We start from the raw sequence: 23,885 nt of genomic DNA, 5'->3' as shown, positions 1-23,885 counted from the left end.
AGAACATTGCATACAATCAGGTCAAACTTATACAACAAATGACTTCATAGTCAAACTAGAAAAGAAAAAGAAAAAAAAAATAAATCAGAAATCTAAAAAAGAGAGCAGGAATAAAAAGAGACAAAACATAATTAGAGGAGAGCTAAGAGCATGGTGTCACACACGCGTGTTTAGGGGACAACCAAAGGGTCTGAATAAATGCAGTTCCACGCCGGACCAGGGGGTGGCGAAGTGTGCTAATTCTCTCCCTTAATTCCTTGTAGACCATTCTTAGGAAATCCCACCGTTTGGGGTAGCCAATGATGTCACATCTGTTCCAGTCCTGATGACATCATTCACCCCCAACCCCGGTGAGGGTTTAAAAGCCGCCATCTTAACACTAGAATTACCAGAGCCTACGAAAAAACTTGTAGATCCGGCCCACCTTAAATCCCATCGCACTACTCCGTCAGCGTCTTTGTCCTGTAAATGTGCCAATAAAGACAAGCAGCAAGCAGCCTGCTATTCCATCCCCCCACCTCCGCAGACTGTTTTCACAAAAAGTGAAAAAAAAGGTAACTTTTACAAGTACTATAAATGTACACCGTCTGTTACAGTCGCAAACCAAATATATGTGTGTACTGTATAATATTAACAATAAGAACAGCTCACTACTGAAAACGGCAAATACAGGAGTCAGTTGGGATCGAACCGGGAATTCTAGATTACAATTTAGCAGATATTACCGCTACGCCACGAAAGCTGTTGTATTGTCCTTGAATCTTTTGTGAAAGTGTTTATTTGGTCTTTGGACTTCAGGCTTCACACATTATATACTGTAGTTTATGCCAACATTTTGTCATTTGCTACTAAAATATGAAAAACGTTTCTGTTTTAACAATGTGTTTACACAGATTATTGTAGAAACGAAACACACATGAAATGCATTTGTTCCAAATAACCTATTATTTCCATTCTAAAACTCCAGCCCTTCACTCCCAGATAATCAAGGCATGAGCTGGGAGAAAATTTTGTGCACGGTCTGCAGCGGTGGGGGGATGAAATAGGCTGCTTGCTGCTTGTCTTTATCGGCACATTTACAGGACAAAAGATGCTGACGGAGAGGTGCAATGGGATTTAAGGTGGGCCGGATCTACAAGTTTTTCCGTAGGCTCTGGTAATTCTAGTGTTAAAGAAGATAGTCAGTTCTGTTTTGGACTCCGTTTTGTGAACATAGCTGTTCGTAATAAGCGTTTTTGCAGCCAGGAAATATTATACGGGAGGCTGCCCCAAACCTTCGCAATGTCTTTGTGTCATTCTTGTGACAATGTCCAAAAATAGGAAAAAAATCAAATAGAAAGAGAGGAGGAGAAATTAGAAGCATGTGCTGATACAACGTGTTGCCACACCTCATGTCCTTTTCCGCTGATATAAATGCTTATTCTAAAATTTTATTTATTATATCTTGCCATATTTTAAAAAAGTTTTGAATATATCCGCTAAGTGAGAATTTTATTTTTTCCAGTTTCAAATAGTATAGAACATCAGTTACCAACTGACTTATAAAAGGTGCGTTGGGATCCATCCATTTTAACAAGATGAATCTATGTACTAGTATAGTAAAGTGGTCCTTCTACACTTTAAGCTTATCTGGGAGTACACCAAACATAGCTATTAATGGGTTGCAAGTGATTGTGACCCAAAGTCTGTCTGTTAAGCATTCAAAGATTTTTGCCCAAAATTGTTAATTTGGTGCACTCCCTAAACCTTTGTCTAAGTGAGGCTGGAAGTAGATTGCAACACTTGCTGGTTGTATCTTGCTCTTTATACATTTTGGATAATTTTAGGTAAATGTGATTGATTGAAAGATTTTAAATTGAATTATTGAATGCTTGAAACATGTAGAGCTAGAGTGTATTCAGTCCATGGGTGCTGAAGAACAAGCTGGCATTATTCATTTTACCAGGCTGGAACCCAAGTCCTGGCTTAGAAAACTTGCGAAATACTCTTATCAACAGCTAAAGGTCTTCAGTTTCCCTGACAGGGCCTCCATTTGGAATGCAGCATCAGTAGCCTTATCTGATCAGATGATCGATTCCAGACCATGTAACAGCCAGGGACATCTCTCTCTAAGGCAAGAAATGGACTCAAGTTCTGAACAAACAACAACAAACAAAGACAAGTTCTGAACAAACTGTAAATCCAGGATGGGTAACATTAACAGATAGAACTTTACATGAGTGGTCAACCAAAAGGATGTGTTTATGTGAACCCAAGAAGTCAAGCACACAACCTCTATTCCTCCCTTTAAAAAACTTTAATGCCCTAAACTAATTGCTCTTCTCTCACTACACTACATCTTGTTCTGGCCATAATTTGGCTACCCATCACCAGAACATATTGCTGATAGAGTGTGGCCATAACACAGGTTGAAGTAATCCTTTTACTCAAGAGGGCAACCGTGCTGGACTGAAAAGGTAGAATACTCGTCTGTGGCCATTAGTCTAACCTTGCTGAGAGGCAGCAAGGACAGGAGCAAGAGAGGGATCGTATGTAAACCACACGTTCACCTTGTAAACAACGGTCACTGACTAATCACCAGTTGACTTAGCAGGCATATATTTGCTACCATCCGAGGACACTTTGTGTAAAACCCTCAAAGAGATTACTGCAGTACTGCCCTCAACCACAAAGTGTGACAAAGGTGAAGTAAGAGACATCCTGAACAAGGGACAGTGAGTGCACTGAAAAATCATTCTACATGTCTGGAGAAAGTCGACCAGGAAAGGAACCAAACATCACTCACTTCAACAATAAGTAAATTTTGATTAGGGTTAGGGTTAGTTTCAATTTAATAGATAGGACAAAGCCAGCTAATTTACTTTAGTATTTGTGATAGCTGAAATTAAAGATAGTAATTCTGTGAAGGAAAAGTTCTGGCTAGTATAATTTTCTCACCCTAAGTTAAAAAGGAAAGGGCAGAGCAGCAGGAATTTTGATTTATTAATATTTAATAAGATGACCACAGATAAATAGTTTTACAATAACAAGTCTTTATGGATACTGTGATGTTGTGTGCAGTTGTTGCTTTGTTGTTGATTTGGGTTCACGTGGAGAATTCTTAATATGTTGGAGCGCATTCTTTTACTTTGCTGCATCATGTATTCTGTAATATCTACTGTAGGATTCTTGAAATATTTCTATTGCATTATTTAATTGCAAATTAAATTGAGGATTACTTGTGTTCTGTTCTGTGTATTGTATTGTATTTACCACCTTTATTTGACACCCACACCCAACCTACCAGGAAAGAGGTCTCTCTTTGAACTGCCTTTCCCATGGTTCCTTCCATTTTCTTTTTCCCTGTAAGTTTTTTTTTTGTTTGTTTTTTCTTGTCTTCTTACAGTTAGAGAGTCAAGGCCAGGGGACTTTCAAAAGGTGAGGACAGTTAAAAGTCCATTGCGGCACTTCTTGTGTGATTTTGGGCTATACAAAAATAAATTGTATTGTATCATCCTTGTCAGACTGGTGCTGCTGCATCTTCAGCTGCGTTCTACTGACTTTTGCCATTCAGAGTCCCTTTCTTAAAGTCATAGCTTCTCAGCCTCATCAGACTACTGGCACACAGCTTTGGCTTGACAAATTTGGGTCTCTGCTTCTGGTCCACAATGTATTTCACCTTTCCGGCTCCTCATGGAGAGGGCAGCGCATAACTTATTACGTTTCTAAGTTTCTTAGAAGACCAAGTTTCAGAAAGTAATTTTGGAGAGTTACCCTCCCTGAGAGATAACCCTTGAACTTCTCTCTTTTCTTCTTCCCACTACGTTTCACTTTGAGAAGATGGGGTGCATGTGGTTTTAAAGGAAGGTGAAACCATCTCCTCATTGGATTAAAGTCACTTCCAGTTATAAAATCAGTGTTTTCTAATAGGTGGGTCCTTCTTTCCATCCTAGTTGTCATGCCTTGAATTATAGGTCTTTGTTCTTGCTCTAGTCCATTTTGCACCTTCTAAGAGGTCTACAGCTGGAAGCCTGTATCCCTCTTAAATTTGCTTTCTTTGCTTAGGCCTGGTGTGCCACTAAATCTTAGCAATTTGGCCAATGTACACTTTGTCCTGCACTATTTATATATATATATATATATATATATATATATATATATATATATATATATAGACTGTGTATATACACACATATATATATATTTGCATATATCCATCTTCTATTATCCTTATGTTAAAAATATATTGTATTATTTTGCTTATTTCAACAAGTGTTTCTGGGTTATTTGTGAAAGCAAGACTTCAGCCACGTTTCAAATCACAAAAGAGAAAATAAATAAATTTATCATATAGCTATCCTGCCTTGTGCCCTGTGTTGGCTGGGATTGGCTCCAGCAGACCCCCGTAACCCTGTGTTTGGATTCAGCGGGTTGGAAAATGGATGGATGGATCATATAGCTACTTACTATAAAATGTAATTCGTAAACGGTGTTGTTACTTATTCTTCTTTTGTATGAAAAAGTGTGCATTTGACTGGCCAACATTTATTACTAAATCCTAATCCCATATATGAACCTTCATGTAACTGAAGAGATACACAGCTAAATGTGACAATGTTCCCGTGTTTTATAAATACATTTAGCCCTTCATGTGCTGTGGAGTAAATCATGTTCATCCCCTTTTTACAACCCTGACCTGAGCAATGAATAATTTGTGGTATAAACACTAGCCACTGTATCACCCGATCACATTGTTTCTACATATCTATAACATATAGCTGAATTATAACTTAAGTGACACTTAATAATAGCTTTCTGTTACTAGATAGCACAAAGCACTCTCTTTCCTGTTTGCCTGTGCGATTTAGCCTGCAAAGAAATGGCATTCCATGTATGCATGGTTCTTGCTTCACACCCAGTACTACTTGAGAAAATAAAAAAGCAGGTACTTTTACTTCAAGAAAAAAAGATATTGCCTTAGGTGACTTGTTACTTTTAAAACGTAGTCAGACTATATTTAACTCAAGGTACTTTTAAAATGCTATCCTAACACTGTTCCGGCTCCAAAACTGTTGATTGTACTGCAGAGCTTAACAATGTATATTCAACATAAATTTAGAAATTTCTGAAATATCAAGATTATTTCAACTAGGAGAAAGAATACTATGACTACCTGAGCATTTGCCACAGGACAATTATCATTTGGGCACTTCTACCTGTTAAAAGTATGTACAAATCTAAGCAGGTGAACAGAGTTCAGTGAAGTTTCACAGTCTACAAAGTCCTTAACTCTAACCTGTTTGAGTTTATATGGCCAATACTTGCTAAGAAATCTAGGTGTGTTAACAAGGTTTCTCAGAGACCAATAGCCTTGTTTCTCTTACCAGAAAAAGGGTTTACATGGCATTTTAGAAACCAGGTTTCTCTTACTACTCGACTTATTAAAACACATGTAAATGCACTGACGGACAGAGAGTGGGTATTACAAGTGTTTTGTTTTAGGATGGGCTTGGGCTACTCTCTTTTTTCCATAGTATTGGGCTGCTACAACTGTAAGAAGTTAGGCTTTTATAACCTGATGATTTAAATAGCCAAAGAATTAGTATTTGCAAACTAACACTGATTAATGTTTCCTTTCAGCAAATTTCTAAAATGACCGACTCAGCATTGAAAGTTGTAGAAGATTATGCTTTCTAGAGTTTGTCCTTTATTATGAAGACTTCATGTTTGTATTGGTACATTTGGCTGCAGCACTTCCTTACGCATTTACCTGTTTACAATATTTTAGATTCTGTATGTTATTATTGGTAATTTTGTAATGGAGAAATTGGGTTCTTTATACCTAAATGCTAATCTTCTTATTAAAATAATATAATTTTGTATACAATGTATATTATATCTACTTACTATTTTATATTGCTTGTTTTCCTCCTTTATTCTACATTTGTTTTTTGTTTTCATTATTATTTTGTATCAGCCTGTGAGAAAGTATGTCTTAAGGTCTTCCAGGAAAAGTTTAAAAAAAAAAAAAGTTCTTTTGTTTTTAGAGGATTTGAATATTGGCCCATTCAATATTCAAATGCTCCTTACTCTGCTCAAGGGAGAGTATACCACTTTATGGCTGCGTTCTCTTCTTGTCAGGCCTATGTTTATAGGGTTTGTTGCAACCTTTTACTTAATTCTTACAGTTTACTGTTTGCATAGTTTAGTGATAACTTTTTAGTCTTGATGGGATAAGGGAATTAAATGGTAAGATGATGCCTAAAGACTTTTTATGTACTTGAGCTGTAACAGTTAGGGTTATTACTTGTAATGGTGTATGTTTTGTTATTTTGTTGGAGTGTTGCCTGTTATGGAGCGCTATCATCAAGTGTCATTATTTTATTTAGATTTTGCTGAGCAGAGTTAGAAATATTTTACATTTCTGTATTTTTCCCTATTGGGTATGAATGAGGTAATGGTTGCTTTTTGGATTGTCTGGGACTTGATGCCACTTCATAGGTTAGTTTGTTTAGATTTTGTTTATTATACAAAGAAGAAGTTATGCTTATTTGTAAATCTCATTTGAGGACAATGGGTATAGAAAGATGTAATACAAGTACCTCAGTTGTTGTTGCTAGAAGATTATTGAACTCCTCTGCCAGAGAAAAAACTTCTTATCCCACAAAACACAGTCACAGGTAGGTCTTGTTTTCACTCCTAATGTTATAGGACCATTTATTATGGATACTAGTCTGTTAGCATCACCTCTGTCTGACCAGAAGTGTTTTTTTTTTTGTTAAAGCTGACTATCCTGGGTAACTGGAATTGTGCTGCTAGATCACATATATTTGTTCAATATTAAATAATAAGCTGTAGTATGAGCAGCTCTCATTAAAGTTCATAGAATTTCACTGGGCATTTGGATTGACCCCCCTGCCTGTTGTTTTCTTGCAATTAGTGATTTCATCAGGGACAATGGTGTCATACTGGTTTTTTACCCTCCTCGTTCAAGGCTGAAAGAAATTCTTTAGCTGAGATTGAATGATGGATGATGGATGGATGGATTAAAAGCAGAAGTCTGTATGACCATCAGCATCAAGTGACTCCGTGCAAAACCCGAACTACAAAGAGGACTATTTCATTTATGTTAGGTAGAATGCCCAAAGGGGACTGGGCGGTCTCGTGGCCTGGACCCCTACAGATTTTATTTTTTTCTCCAGCCTTCTGAGTTTTTTTTTGTTTTTTCTGTCCACCCTGGCCATCGGACCTTACTCCTTTCTATGTTAACTAATGTTGTCTTATTTTAATTTCTTATTTTGTCTTTTATTTTTCTTCTCTTCATTATGTAAAGCACTTTGAGCTACTTTTTGTATGAAAATGTGCTATATAAATAAATGTTGTTGTTGTTGTTGTTGAAGTTACACAATGTAGAAAAAATCATCCCTCATTACTGATAAAGGCTGTGAAGCACAAATTTCAACAGTAAGTGTGGAGTGCAGTGTTCTTTTACAGTGATACGCAGAGTCCAGTTCACATATGTACATAGCTCAGATTAGACTTGTAGGGTTTTAACTTCTTCGAAATGACGAGAATATCCTATCCCTTTAACTCCTTCACTTGATCCCATATTTTGGGTTGTCTTGGCCTGGTGAAGGATTGAGGATTTAAAAGTTAGAATAGTTTTGATGAGAGAAGGCTGTTCAGCCCAACAAAACGTATCAGTCCGATTTATCTAAGTCCAGAATAACATCAAGAGGAGTATTGAAGGTGAAGGTGGAGAGATTTTATTTCTCGACTTGTCTGGAAACACTGAGGAATTGTTGAGGATTGAAAGGCTTGCTATGTATAGTTTGACATATTGCCTTTGTGATCTTCAACACTAAAAGCAGGTAAAAGCTGTCATGATGTCTTATGATTCAGAACTAATTTAAAATACTGGACTTTGTAGAAAAATAAAAGTTGTATGCCTAATAAAAGAATTTAACTTGGAACAAATATATTAATAATTTAAACTTACAAACTACTGTGTTAAATTTGTTTTTGTGAGGAGTTTTAATTAATAGTCCCTTTCTCAGCTTGCTTGAACAACAGATGTTTCATCATAATGTGGTTTACTACACTTTAAATAGATATAAAAACTGCCTTGACCCCCTTCACCTTCTACTTTTAAAGGAATTTTTATTTAGCTGATTAGAGGCTTTTTAGTGGCTGGGACAGTCATGCTGAAGAGCATGTAAACTAGGAGGGGTTTAAAATAAGGCGTCTATCAGCCAAGTAGTTCACACAATAAAGTCTAAAAGAAAAAGAAGCAATGCAGTTTTATTGCCAGTTTTACCCATTCAGTAAGTTGGCAGTTTTGTCTAAAGTGTTTTCTTTAAAGAAGTAATTCCTGAGGTGCCTTACCTCCACTCTCCCTTTTTAGTAGATTAAATTAAGAATATTGCTTTATTTAAATGTACCTGTTGCTTAGAATCATAAACCGTGACCTTAGTATTACTGTTGGTGCACATTTGGAACTTAAAACTTTGCAAATGCATTCATAATACAAATAGCAAAATTTGGTAGTATGATTAAGTAATTGGTTTTTGTTATGTGTAAGTACATGGATCAAAAGGAGTAAAATTAAGTTTAACCTACTGTTTTACTAGAATTAATTGAGGAACTGCACACACGTCTAAGGGAGTACTGCATGCAGAGTCCAGCTTCGAAAGTTTTCCACCCAAGTCCTAGTTCATTCTGCTGTTCACGGTTCACAGGTAGGATTTTGACCTATAAAGGAGATATTTAACTTTGTTTTGCTGCACTGTTTTCTACAAATTGGGTGGCCTTGGAAAATATAACATATGATGTACTGTATTTTACGATGTCAGTTATCTAGCAAATGTTTGTACAGTAATATTACATTTAGATCATATTTGAATAAAAAGTGAAGAGGTTGGTTTGGTTTAAACATATTTTTTTGGTTGGTCAAAACAAGCTATACTCTGCCCGATTTGCATCATTTGTTAAATAATACTGTTACTACCTTAACCTGACACCCCTATTTTGAGAAAACTATTCACTTATTATTCAGCAGTTAAGAGCAGAACTTTCCAAGTTATCGACTATACAAACAGGTGACTTGGAGAATTGCCATTTCTTGTATGAGATTTGTGTTCCTTAATAGTTGAATGATCTTTAAAGAATTTATTAAGTAAAACATAGAGTTGAGAAAGTTGGTTTCATTTAGTAATAAAAATTAACTGGATTAGCTAATTAACTGAACAGTCTACTAATTTATACCATATGATTTTAGCTGTTTTTTCCATACAACTGTTTTAGCTCTAGAAACTTTTTGTTTTGTCCTCTAGAAACTGTGACACATATCTATCATCGAGATATCAATGTTTTTGGTATTGGGGGGCTCATAAATGTCGAGATCTGTCGAAATTTATTATTCAATTTACATGATTATGTAACTTAACTAAATTGTAAAATACCTATCAAGTTTTATTATAGTTAACGAAAGCTGTAGATAATACAACTAAAAAAGCATTATTAATAGAAATAATAATGTAACTAAAAGCAGAGTGAATCATAAAAAATGAACACTGCACAAACTGAAATAAAATTTAAAAAGGTGAAAATAAATATCTGTTGTTTCTATTTTTTAAAGAAAACTGATTGCCCGTAACCTACTGTTAAACAGTGTTTCATCTGAATATGTTATCCTCCATAACTAAGTTTGAGCACACAGAGAAGCAGGCCAGGAGCTCCCATCACTAAAAGTTTACAAATGATGCACAACTCTGTGGCCCCCCTCCTACTAATCAGTTAGTTAAACCTGCCATGGAAAGCCTATAGGCAAATCATATGACATTTGGACTTTAGCTGACACAGTTAGTTTGTTTTATGCCCACCCTATGTGAATATTTTTTGTGTACGGTTTGGTGGTAATTTGGTTTAAAGTAACTTTGGATTATGAAATACAGCAACACATAGGTTGATGACCAAATATTTTAACAAATAACTCTGATATGAAGATGAAAGCATTAACTGTCTGATTTAAGTTCAAGACATTTAAAAAAGAAAAGCCCCAGAGGTAGCAATACAAAGTGTGTTAAATATTGTAAACTGTGGAGCTCACTGGTTAATTATGTGGTGATCAGCTAAGTATTGGGGGTGGAGTTGGCTTTTTAGGCACTGTTTACAAAATACAGTATATTAGACTTTTATCAGTTGATTAATTGCATGGATGTTTTAGCACGGGACACAGTAATCTCACAGACTTCTGCAACTTACCACATGTAGTGGTATTCCGTAATGTTATTGCGATTATTTAAAGGTGATTTGTTCCAGGTTCATTTAAAATTGCTACAGATCATGGTACTGTATTGGGATCTGCTGCATCATTAAATGATTTTATATAAAAGGCCACTGGAAGCTAGTAGTTTTTTTTGGGAAACTAGAAGTTTCTAGTTAGTTTTACTCACTCAAACACAATATCCTCAGTTGTTCTCTTTCTGCCATCTTCTGAATAACAAAATGTGATTAGGCTTGAACTATAGAAAATTGCATGTCATTGTGTTTGATTGTTGCTTGTTTATTGAGCATCTTTTGCCTTTTCTTATCATGCATACAAAACAAGCTGAGTGTATTATGAGCTTGCAACGTACGGTGTGCAAGCTGGAGGATAATAGCACTGGCTTTTTAAGAAAATGTAAAGCACTGTTTTGATGTATAATGTATATAAGAGGTAGTTAGGTAATGTTATAATGTTTGCCCATATGAATATTCTAATTATTTCTTGCCATTCTGACTACAGACTAGTTCAGTTTACGATCTGCCTTGCAGTTTGTAAAACATGGAGAGCAAACAGTTTCAAACTGTACATACAGAATGCACTAAGTGAAGCCTAGGTAAGATTGCCATTGAGAAGTAACACAACCTTTAAGTAAAGAAAGTAACTGACAACATTACAAAGCTAAAATTTTAAGGAAATGGGGAATAAACCCTTTTTTCCTTTGTTTGCTTGTTATTCTGTGTGTGTAATAACTTTTTCTGAATTTTTGTGATTGTTGGACAGAGAAATTTCTTTTGTTATACATTTGTCTCAAAAATTAATTGGCACATCATCATCTCATAACAGGCTTAAGTTTTGACTCTGGTGTTTTTCCATACAACTGTTGTAGCTCTAGAAACTTTTTGTTTTGTCCTCTAGAAACTGTGACACAGAGACACACACATCTATCATCGAGATATCATTTGGTATCGGGGGCTCATAAATGTCGAGATCTGTTGAAAATCAGATGTAAATTTTTGACGAATCTAAAGCTTTTTCTCCTCCCCCATAGACGATAGGTTATGGTGGGGGAGGGTGTAAAGCAAAATGACTCTTTCTGTATTTCAGATATAGTAAGCGAAGTTAAGAATTGCCCGTCAAGGAACTGACAGTTGATTTAGCATTGATACCTGCTATAATATCCATATTTGAATAGCAAACAGCAAAAAACAAATTAATGGATTTGGTGGTGTTTATTTATTTTATATTCTTGTTTGTTTTAGGTTTACAACATAATTTATCAATATTTTCTATAATCACATGCAACAGAAAAGTAATGTTAACTTATAGAATTTTACATCATCCTTTTTTTCTAGAGGACAATCTGTGGTACAGAGCAGCTGTTCTAGGATACACAACAGATGGGAAGATACATGTTGGATATGTTGATTTTGGAAATTCTGAAGAGGTATCTATAGACCGTCTTTGTCCAATTGATTCAAAGTTTTTGGAACTACCTTTCCAGGCAATCTCTTGTGCTTTAGCAGGTATGTTAAATATATTTTGACTCAATGCCATACTTTCATTTAGTGCAAAGTTGAAAGTTATTTTATGTGTGATATTTTTTAATGACATTATTTTTTGCTATATATTCATGATGTCATTCACCCCATGTGTTTTTTTCAGAGATTGAAGATGACTGAAGCTGCATTTAGTAATTTTACTTGGCCCAAATTGTCTTCAGAGGCTTATAATAGAACCTTCAAGGATACCAGTGTGCACATGAAAGAGTAGCTTTATAAATTATGAACTTGGATTCAGTACACAATATTGTGGGTACAATAAGTAAAGTGTATTTTGTACTTGCCATATTGTGTCCTGAATCTGTAGAAAATCTGACACTTACTGCTACACATTTCCAAATATACTAAAGCACCGCTTTCTGTCTACTTTGTTTGCTTGCTGCTTGCCTGTATCACCATTGTTTCCATATATTTGCAACTCACTATTTTAAGCTTTCTAATTAAATACTGCTACATGTTAATATAATAATAAAAAACAGTATTGCTTTAATGAGTGGTATCTCCCACTGGGGTAACATACAGTATTAAAAAGGAAGTAGCATTGGTCATAGCACTTAAATCTTAAGGATAACAAAATAGTAGTGGGACTGATTGGCGGAAATGTTAATATGTCCTACAGGGAGGAGTGTTAAACTTCTTACTAAATGACAGCCTTCCTATTAGTGTTGACAAAACAAAGGAATTAATTATTGATTTCAGGGGTCTTGGATGGGGGCAATGCTCCTTTTGACATTAACAAGACTGCACTGGAAAGTTTAAGTAGCTCAAAGTCCTTAATTGTCCACCTTTCTATTATGATCTCCTAGTATTTGTAATTAAATTAAATAACTACCTTTATATAGCAATTTTCTAGCTACTCAGAGTGCTTTACTTAGATGTTGGGGAATCACTTCAACCAGCACCAATGAGCAGCATCCACCTGGATGATGCAATGCACAAGAATGCTCACCACGCATTAGCTATCAGGTGGTGAAGGAGTGAGAGAGAGAGAGGATGATTAAGGATCACAGTACACAAGGTTGTTACGGTAATTTAGTCAGGACAACAAGGTACACCTTGCTTTTTCAAAAGACTCCCAAGGATTTGTTATGAGCACAGAGAGTCGGGACCTCAGTTTTATGTCTCCTAAGGATGTCAGACTGCAGGGTAGTGCCCCTTGCTGGCCTCACCAACACCACTTCCAGCAGCAACCCATTTTCCTGGTTTGTCATCCATCTCAGTATTGACCACACCCAAACATGCTTATCTTCAGGTGGATTAACTATGCTGAAGTGCAGATGGTATGGCTGGTGATGTCATGGTCCCTCAGAACCACCTATCATTTTAAAGTGCGTTGCCTTTACTGAGGAGAATGAGGAAAGTCGGCAAAAAGCATAATGACTAGCTGAATCATGGTCTGCTGTGGCAATTTTGTGTGTAGTTCAAATAATTAGTTTATCATCAGGACCATGGTATTATCTATGCAAAATAAGGATGTTGGATGGAAGCACTCTTTGTTATCTTAGATCCCACACATTCCGGCTCCCCCACTATTCACGAGACTTTCAAAGAAATATTGGCCTTTCATGTGCTTACTCACACATATCTGCCTGATCTGAACTTTGACTAAGACTATGTTTTGGAAAATTCCTGCACTAATAGTCTGTTTGCATCCTTTTGAAACTTTATTACAGAGCTTCATTTTAGTTTTTACCCTCTACTTTTTGCTGTTACTGCATATACTATGCCAGTAACAAATTATTTTCATAATGCTGTAAAGTATAATATTGAATTGAGTGAAGGGATTTTTCCTAAAGACTTGTGAGTGTGAGTTTCCATCCCGTCCTTCAGGTACGCTGGAGCGTAACCAAAAACTTTTATCAGTATGAGTGAATACAAGTGTCTGTGACTATACTCTGCCATGGACTGGCAACCAGTGCTGCCAACATAGCCACAGGCTCCCTGCAACCTTTACTTCACTTGAAGTGAGTGTGCCCATTCATAGATTTCTCAGTGTCCAGGGATTGTGCCTAGAGGCTGGCATGATAAGCTTATGGCACTGCATGTGCAACCCTAAACCACAAACACGTTAAGTAACTTACTAAGATTGCATAATGAAACGGAAGTGGGAATGGAACCGACAACTTCGTGATTTAAAGTCTCATGCCTTACCCAGCACCCTGTAGAAAGAAAAATCTTTATTTGAATTTCTCTGTCCATCCATCAGTCCACTTTTAAATCCACTTATCCAGTTCAAGTTTGACGGGAGCCCATAGCTACTGTATGTCGGCAGCACTGGTCGCCAGTCCATTGCATAATACAATCTTAGACACCCACTATCACTCATACTCAGCTAATTTATGGCAACAACACACACTCTGGTGTACCTGGAGGAAGGGATAGAAACTTGAACATTGCCCACCACACCAGTCCTCAACCCAGATTCAAAGGCACCTGCACTTTATATCGTGTCACTGCATTTTTAATTTCTATTGCATGCATTTCATTAGCGTGACTATTTAATTTTGGTGAAAAATCAAATCAGATGAAAGACTGAATATAAACAGTAAAAGCTGTACATTAGGTAAATGTAGTCCAATACCTTGCTATCTATGCACTGAAGTTGTCCGTCTGGAGCAATCACCCGGTTCTAAAAACAGCGGTTTGGTTATTGGACACTGCTTTTTTTTTTTTTTTTTTTTTTTTGTTACTGTTATAAAAAGGACACATATAGATAATTCCTATAGATACTTGAATCTTTCAAAATGTCTGTTTCCCTTTCACCGCAGATATTCTCGTAAGCCTGGGTACAGCACATCTGCTATGAGGGGCACCTGAGACGGGCACGACTGGAATAAGCAGCACCAGCAATGCCCCCAGACTTAAATCAATGTCTGCCTCTGAACAAGGAGAGCGCTGCTGCTTTAAGTTTACACTACTGAATTGATTAGTGGGGAAATATGTTTTTAGAGGACCACTCAAGTTCAGTGAAATGCCTTCCTGGAATGTTTCTGTTTGCTAATCCATCAAAGTTCCTTGTTCTCTAGTGATGTCATTTCTGTTTTGATTTTTGCCATTTTCATGATAATTTTTAGTTTGTTTCTCATGTTAAATTTTAGTTTGTGTTTTTAGTTTTCTTTTTTTTTCCTTTTTGTTTGCACTTTGCCCGTCTCTACTATATAATAAAACTTGTAAGATCTATGTGTGTGTTTGGTCCCTCAGAGCAGTCTGATTAGTCAGTTTGGCTTTGTTGAAGCAATCAAATGAGGAAGGAGTAGGAGTAAAGGCATAGGAGGCACGCTGAGAGTTGCTTTCAAAAACAGGAAGTATAAAAGTGGACAGGGGCCAAGCAAGGTGCCTCCAAATGAGGAGTCTGAGGAGGCGGCTTTACAGAAATGTGCCTTAGAAGGAAGTACTAGTAAAGAGAGGTTCAGGCACACAAGGGCAACAGGTTTAAAATATTTTTAAATGTATTGCCTGACTTTGACAGATAACATGGTTATAAAGATTCTAAAGACAAATGTGCTAAATTATCACATGTTGATGCTGTTAATTTGTGAAATGTTATTTTTTTTTATTCATTAGCTTGAGCTAATGAATGTGCCAAACCTGGGATTAGCACATTTTTTAATAAAATTAATTTGCAAGCAGCCTTATATAATAAATTATATGTTTATATTTGGAAATTGCATTGAAATCAAATATGTAGTATATAAAAAGTTAAAACCTAAACCTTGACATGATTAATATTCATAGTTAGGCTGGCATCACACTATATGACTTTTTCATGATTTTCAGCCATAATCTTAATTTACATACTCAGGATAATTATTGTGAGTAGCAGGACATGTCTTCTACCACCAGTTTTGTAGTGTAACACCTACAGTATAGTAATTCAGTTGTAGCACTCTTAATAGCCAACTTTCAATGACTCTGTACCATAAAATGAAATTGATTTGACTGTCTTGTGTTTCACAAGTTTGTAGAGCTGGACTGTTTTTTTGCAAGAGTTAATAACCAATAAACATGTGGCCATAATTACAATGGCCAAAATAATGGCTGCTGCAAAGAATGAAGTTATTTGTTTACTTTTGTATTCTTTTGGCTGATTGACTGTCAAAATGAGGTCATTTTATGCTGTGTGAGAGGTGTTGTTTGAGATTTGGAACCATGATTTTTAAGTTGAGAGAAACATGTAATCAGCAACCTTCTGAGATTCTTGGTTGTATAATTTATTATCCTCAAGTGTCAGCCAGATTTATTAACTTTAGTTGTTTAATGTCATATGAACTGTGACTGGAAGTCATGTTGAGGTCTGTCGTGTGATGCTGGCTTTAAAGAGAGTCTTTTTTTGTCTGTGCCATTAAATACACTTAGATTTCCTGGAGATTTTCCTTTTTGTGTTGCAAGGTAGGCATGCTGCTGTATCTTGGTTAGGCTTTAAAGAAAGTTGTAACATTAGAACAATGTCATTGTTAACTAGTCATTGTTTAAAATTTATTTTATTAATTTATATAATATTAAGTATTACTTAGATAATGATTTCTGCTTTAAAACAACTGTAGGTATAAAGCCACTTTCAGATGCCTGGATACCAGCTGCAAATCAGCTAGTAAAAAATATTGTGGGTAATAAGTTTCTTAATGTGACTGTCATTGGTCGCAAAGGACGAAAAGCATTAGTTGAACTGATGGATGAATACAGTGATCCACAAATAAATATTGCAGAACAACTTATATTAGTTGGTTATGGTGTTGCTGATAACATGGATACATTTCAAACTCCTTTTCAAGAGGATTCTAAAGAGCGAAATGGTGAGTAAAATAAATGGTCACTGTTGAAAAATCACAAATTATTTTAAGAGTTTGTTTTTTATAAACTATCATAGACCTTTATTAAACAATATATTTTTTGTTAAACTGATGCTGTAGTAGCAGTGGTAAAGGATAAGTTCAGAATTTTTTTCAAGCAGAAGTTATTTCTTCAAAATCGTGGCATATATTAATTTCCCACATGAAAATGCATTCTAAAGTGAGGCATATTTAATAATTTAATTTTACAAATATCTAGCTTTCCCTTATGTTTGATAATAGAGTTAATGAGAATGTTCAATTTTGAGAGAAAAAAAAAAAAACATTAAAATTTACATTCACTTTAAAGTACCAAAGGTTTCCATTTAAGAAAATGTGTCTTTTAGTTTCTGAGGTGCGCTTCTGACAACAAAAGTGAACCCTTCACCAAACTATTTCCTTTATATTATCCTACTTTTGCTTTTGCGATTCTGTTTCTTCAGTGGTCTGTTCTGCCATGGCTTATAATAAGACAGATGCACGTTCAAATCATAACATCTTTTCGTAAACCGTGCCTCTTACATTATGTGCTATTTTACATAGCCTTCAGAGTGAGAATCATACTGACTTGCAGTGTTGTTAGAAAGAGCATATAATAAGTTTCATTGTACTTTGTACAAATAATCTATCCGAACTGAACTGATTACACTCCATTGTATTTGTTAATAATAGCCTTAGATTTTAGAAGAGCTAAGTCACCTGCATGTCATACTGTGTATGGTGTGTTGTACAGACACACACTTAATAAAACATTTGTCTGAAAATGAAAAATGCAGAGTGCATGAAAAGGAAAATTGAAACTCTACAAACCAATTATCACATTTTTAATGCATGATGTCTTGCTCTTGCTGAGGATATGGTAATAAAAGAATTGAGGACAACATTTTTTAGTGAGTTAACTCATTGGCTTCACTAATACCAATAAACCTATAAATACATGGGAAGAACCTGCTGAAACCGTGTGCCATGAGGTAGGAATGACATCTCTGAGCTATCACTCTATCTATGCTAAAACATCTGTACTAGTCTTATTCAGTTTTAGTTTTGATTAAACCTAGGTTAATTGGTGTTGCTAATTTGGCCCGTGTGTGGACTGGTGTCCTCTCTAGAGATTGTTCCCCTTGCCCCCAGTGCTTGCTGGTATAGACTTCAGCATCCCTGCCACCTTACTCTGAATAAATGGGTTAGGAAGATGATTGCATGCTACATGTGTGCTCAGTATTCTCTCTGACTGAGTATACACCTGCATTCAATCCAATGGCAGTGGCAATATGTTTGCAAAATAACAAAATAAGGTTCCATAAAGTGAAAAGATGTGAGCGCTTGTAAGTGTGACTTTTTTCACTTGTTATTGTCTAGTTGTCTACAGAGCAGAGTCAACAATTCACATCTGGGCACGAACATTTTAATGTCTACTTGGCAGTGACTTAACTGAGGTGAATCGAAAATTATCTGCAATGTTACGTGCATAGCAGGTCTCATTTTAAAATGACTGAACCACACAACAATGGTTTGCTTTTTTTTCATAAAAAAACATGTAAGTGCTGTTTTGCAATAAGTATGTAATTTGAAGATGTGGTTAACTTTAAGTCAGTAAGACTTTTTCTCCCCCCTCCCCCCCCCCCCCCCCCCCCCCCAACAATGGGACCACTGTACCCATAAGCTCTTTTTTAAATGCAAGAGCAAGCTAGTTTTTTTTCTTTAATAATAATAATAATGCATTTTATTTATATAGCGCCTTTCCCATGCTCAAGGCACTTACAGAACATTTCCTTTTTATAAAATATTCTTCACTTTGAAATGTAGTTTCATGTGGCAAGTAAACACTGTATGTACCATGATTGTGAAGAAATAACTGACTTTAAAAATGCCAAACATATCCTTTAAAATGTCTTTTTAAAACTTAGTGGTGGAACAATGGAAAAAAATTTTTTTGGTAAAAATATCAGGAAGACTAACACGTAAATTATATTAAAACTTGAAAAATACAATACTAAAAAATTAAGTCACATTTTATTGTCTGTTTATTTACCTATATTTACAACTATGTATTGCCAGTATCTTGACGTTCATTAGTACTAGATACTTTAGTATTTTTACTTAAAGTTTAATTTTATCTGTTGCCAAATTTCCCCCGGGGACAAATAAAGTTCATATATATATATGTGTGTGTGTGTGTTTATATATATATATATATATATATATATATATATATATATATATATATATATATATATATATATAATGTCTGTCTGTCTGTTGGAGTCCTATTCTTTATTCAGTACGTTTTTGGTTTTTTTTTTAAACATAGATGCGAACTTGCTTGATGGTAGGCTATCTTATCATCACCTTAGATTCAGATTAGGGAAGCAATTCTTACCAGTCATGTCTTCATAGGTGTCTTAGTCACTCTGCAGTTGAACATCAGATTCACTCAGGAGTTTTACTAAGTCAGTTTCTTAAATCTTTTAAAACAAATGCCTTCTCTGAAAACTGCAAGGGAATTCTGAGTAGTTGTTATGGATATAATAAAGAGTGAGTCGAGCTGTTTGGGTCCAATTTAATTTTTTTTATGAAGGCACAGAACTTTTTGTTCATGAGCTCTATTTATTAGAATGTCATGGGTCATTTGACTGATGGTTGGAAATTACAGTTCCAAAAATTAACTGCTCATTGACTGGTAGTTTGAGTAGTTCTTGCAGATGGGTAAATTATTTTGGACCAAAAATGGAAAAACAATACAGATACGGACAGAAAGTACCTGGACTGCACATTATCATTTTAAGACACTGCAGTCTGGCAGGTGGGTCTGAAGGCATTGCATGTAATTTGGCCCGTGTGTGCTAGGCTATGTTGATGGTTTTGACCAGAGGTGGTGACTGCCCACTATTTAGGTTGACAATTCCACATTTTCCTAAATTTTTCTGCAAACTTATAAAAGCATCTGTAACATCATCATATTAATGTGTTAATTCTCCCTGGGCAATCACAAAATGGTGCCATGATATTTATTTACATTTATCTCCATGTAAACCCACAAAGGTACAGATGTTGCACAGGTACATTTTCAGCCTTGCTTGTTTGTTTATATTAAAAAAAAAATAATAAAAAGCAAGAAATGGCAATTAACCATGTGATTTCTGTTATGTTCTAGCATCATCATTAAGATCATAAAATTTTATATTGAGCCCAGTATAGTATTTTACCAGTAGCAGATGTGTGAATCATACACATGAGGGTGCATACATGATGATGATGACGACAAAGTGTTTTTACATTAAAAAGTGTTGCCAAAACTGGCATGTTTCAATAGTTTTAAATGGCTTCTGATTTAGAAATGTGGATTGCTGCATTTCATACTTCTACAGTTAGGGAACTGGCAATTTAAGTGTCTTGCTTGTATTTACATTTTAGATCAGTAATGTTGATGAGTACACTTCTAGATCTTGTGATAACAGCTTAGCTGCAGTGGTTTAACAGAGCAAGACATTGTCACAGCTTAAATTATTAGCTTTGTTTATAACTGTACTGTATTTTTATTCAATTTCACTTATTAACAGTGAAACATTCTATATTATTTTCTGTTTTTAGGTATTAATAACTATTTTCTGTCCTATTCCCTTCTAGGTAAGGTTTCTTTAATTGGGAAGACAGAGTGGTCAACTTCTGCTTTACCTCAGAACCAAGCAGTTGATGTGATTCTGAGCGTTGTAAACAGTCCTGGAGATTTTTATTGTCAGTATATTAATGTTGAAGGTAAAGCATTTAGCCCTGATATCTTTGGTTTTCTTTTTAGTTTTGTTAAATTTAAGTATTGCTTCACATTCAATCCTATACATCTATCAACATCCAATTAGGGTTCTATTACATTGTTGCCTATTTTGAATGTAATACTTGTTCATGCCAAAATGCAGTTAATTGAGTAATTGTTCACTTTCATTAAGTCTCGCTTAATATAGTTTAAATTATATTTGAATATAGGTTCCAGTGCAACATTGGACAACATTGTTCCTGTTACATAGCACCATACATTTTCTGTATTATTGTTAATGTTATATATTAGTATCATTATTTAGTGTCTCTTCCTCAGAAACATTTACATCTTTACTCTCAATAAAAAGTGCATCTTAATTGTAATTAACTGTTTTATCAATTTATCACATTGTGTTCTTACAAAACAAGAAAAAAAGGGTATTAAAATATAAACTAAATGACAGACTTCAAACTATATACACAATATATCCAGGTCTGTACAACTTCCACATCACAATGCCCCTTATGCTGACCTTAAGGATTCATGGGCATATTAGAAATCCATTCTGAAGTCCTTATATAGGTAATGTACTAAGTGAGTTGTTTTTTCCGTATATTAAATAACAAAGTCTCTCTATCACCTTCGTATACTGCTCATCTGCATTTTCAGTGCACCATACAGTATATTATCTGAAAACCTCTGTAGATAACAAATTTTAGCTGTACTTTAAATTCATTGTGTGGAGGGTTGGAATGGGACTGTTTCCAGTGGTGCTCCTGTATTCCTAACCACCAACTCCTGTACACAATAAACTATAGTGGCATGTCAACCTGTAATAACTCTTAAACATTTAGGTGAAATGCCTATGCTGGTGTGAGTATGTGTTTAACTTTTAAATAATGTTCACTTAACATGACAAATTTCCTGGTCAAATTAATATTTGCCATGGATGTTATCAAATAACTTCAACTTCAAGAATAACAAAGTTATTCTTTAAAATTTGCCATCACTCCTGATACTTTTTTTCCCCCTCAAAATCATGCAGTGATCAGTATTTCTGTATTATAGCAGTGCAGATTTGTGTTATTCAGCATTGCTGAAAGATGCTTTATTTTTCATTTCTCATTTGATTTTTAAAAATATGTTCAAGAAGCATGGTAATTTCCTGCCAAGGCAATCACTGCATCACAAAAAGTAATGCAACAAGAAGCAATCTTTGAATATAGGTATTACAGGAAATTGTATTACATGAATTTGCATAATGTTTAAAATTTAAATAATTTTCATCTTCTCCTAGAACATCATAATATTTAAAATAAGTTCCTAACCATCTACCATATTGTGATGGATCAATATCGGGGTCTAAAATTTAAATTTTATTATGTATGGGCCCTAAGCTGAAAGAGATCCGTTTTTTTTCAGTTTCCCTTTTATGTGTAATTTTATCATTTCATAACTTACTAAGATTTTCAAGTAAATGTATTAAAACCTTGTCCGCCATTATCTGGGGTTGTTTGCTTTTAACTCATTTTAACTACAATATTTGAGACTCTGGGTTTTAAAGAGTTGAAATTATGTGGACTTGCTTACTTGGTTATTAATTTCTTCATTCAGAGGATTTTAAATGTACATGTAAAATAACCCCCTGTTTATTACTTTTTAAGAAATACTCCTATTTAAAGAGTGTTCATTGGTCAGTAAATGAACACCAAATTGATTGAATTTCTTTTCTTTAGCAATCTTTTTCCTAAATTATACAGTAAGCAATCTTGCAAACAAAATCATTCTGATTCTATGCATGGATGTGTAGTTCTGTAGAAATATTTATATAAAAAAAATGTTCAGACTTTTGATTACAAAAAATCTTTTTTTAAAACAAAAACATTATAAACATAGTAAAACAAATCAAGTGAACTAGTGCGATGAAATTACAAAGTGTTAAATATGCCGGGTAATGAAAAGTTACTTCCAAGTTTTTTGTTTCAGCATTTAACAGCTCTGTAAATGCAGTGTTTATATTAAAAGCAAAAAAGCTTTACCAAATTTGTGCCTTCACCATTTCAAAGAAAGACTAGTGTTGTAGTTATTTTTGGTCAGCAAATACAATTCCTGAAATGCTCCCCACCCACCTCTCTCTCTCTCTCTCTCAGTGCAGTTAAGCATAAGAAATCAATCTACAGTGAAAATTATAGTTGCTGTTTTACCTACAGGAATTTAAAGGAGGTAGCAACACTGCACCTTTTTTATGACTCCTCCCAAAACCAACCATTATCTCAGTGATTTTCTTTGTATATCTTACTAATTTTAACTGTCTTTTGAATGGCTTGAAGTGTTGTTAGTGATCCTGTACAGTTTACTTGATTACCCAGTTCACTGCCATTTTTGTAAATAAGTGATAACATCATTTTAATTTTTTTTTTTTTTGCTTTCCCTGCCTGATTAAAATTTCTTTTGTGCTATTTTCAGATTTGTGCGCCCTGAGTAAATTGTGTTCAGAGTTGCAAAGAAATTCCAAGTCTCAGGGAAATGCATTCACACCTGCCATTGGTGACCCTTGCTGTGCTATATTTCCTGGTATGGGTTTGCTTCTGTTACAGTATACTGTTTGTTTTATTAGTGTATAAGGCTCAAACTAACATTTTGAATAATAATTATGAATAAACATATTTTTGCTCTTTGCACTTCTGTCTTGGTGTAGGAAAATCCTTCTTGAAGAGAGGCTCTCTAGGATGTTTTAATATATAGTAGATTACTTTAATATTTTATAGCCTGAATTATCATGCATTCATTAAGGAAATGTAATTTTTAATAGGTGCAAAAATCTCCACACAACTATACCACACACCAACCTATTTCTTGCCATTGTATTTGTACACCAGTCATTTCCACCAGTTAGAGTGGAGGAACTCTGCCACTTATCTTTCCCTGTGTCTGCAGGACTCCTCAAAAGTTCCGGATGGTTGTCATCTAAGGAGTCTTAAGATTTGATTCATGTTTAATCTCCAGTAGCCACATCTTGTTTTCATACACATTTCTTTTCAATTTTAGAGATTCATTTATATGCCAAAACTGCATTTAATTTCTCTAATTACTCTTTTGCTTTTAGAGCACGTATATCAACAATCAAGCAGTCAATGTAGAACCATTCATACACTAGACAATTACATAGTGCTTTATTTATAGAAGAAAATGCATACAGTGGTGTGAAAAACTATTTGCCCCCTTCCTGATTTCTTATTCTTTTGCATGTTTGTCACACAAAATGTTTCTGATCATCAAAACATTTAACCATTAGTCAAATATAACACAAGTAAACACAAAATGCAGTTTTTAAATGATGGTGTTTATTATTTAGGGAGAAAAAAAATCCAAACCTACATGGCCCTGTGTGAAAAAGTAATTGCCCCCTCGTTAAAAAATAACCTAACTGTGGTGTATCACACCTGAGTTCAATTTCCGTAGCCACCCCCAGGCCTGATTACTGCCACACCTGTTTC

General features: G+C 35.0%; 1 protein-coding gene across 1 annotated transcript in view; it reads left to right on the top strand.

Annotated features, from left to right (window-relative positions):
- The window catches only part of tdrd1 (tudor domain containing 1), a 181,565-nt gene that overhangs the window by 131,496 nt on the left and 26,184 nt on the right, over positions 1-23,885 (top strand). The window contains exons 13-17 of the mRNA XM_028795782.2: positions 8,610-8,717; positions 11,599-11,769; positions 16,350-16,598; positions 20,262-20,390; positions 22,855-22,962. Coding sequence (XP_028651615.2) covers positions 8,610-8,717; positions 11,599-11,769; positions 16,350-16,598; positions 20,262-20,390; positions 22,855-22,962 — 765 coding nt within the window. The remainder of the gene's footprint in view (positions 1-8,609; positions 8,718-11,598; positions 11,770-16,349; positions 16,599-20,261; positions 20,391-22,854; positions 22,963-23,885) is intronic.

This window comes from Erpetoichthys calabaricus, chromosome 2 (genome assembly GCF_900747795.2).
Source record: "Erpetoichthys calabaricus chromosome 2, fErpCal1.3, whole genome shotgun sequence".
Lineage (NCBI taxonomy): Eukaryota > Metazoa > Chordata > Cladistia > Polypteriformes > Polypteridae > Erpetoichthys > Erpetoichthys calabaricus.
The sequence above is the reverse complement of the archived record's forward strand: the minus strand, read 5'-3'. Positions and strand labels throughout refer to the sequence as shown.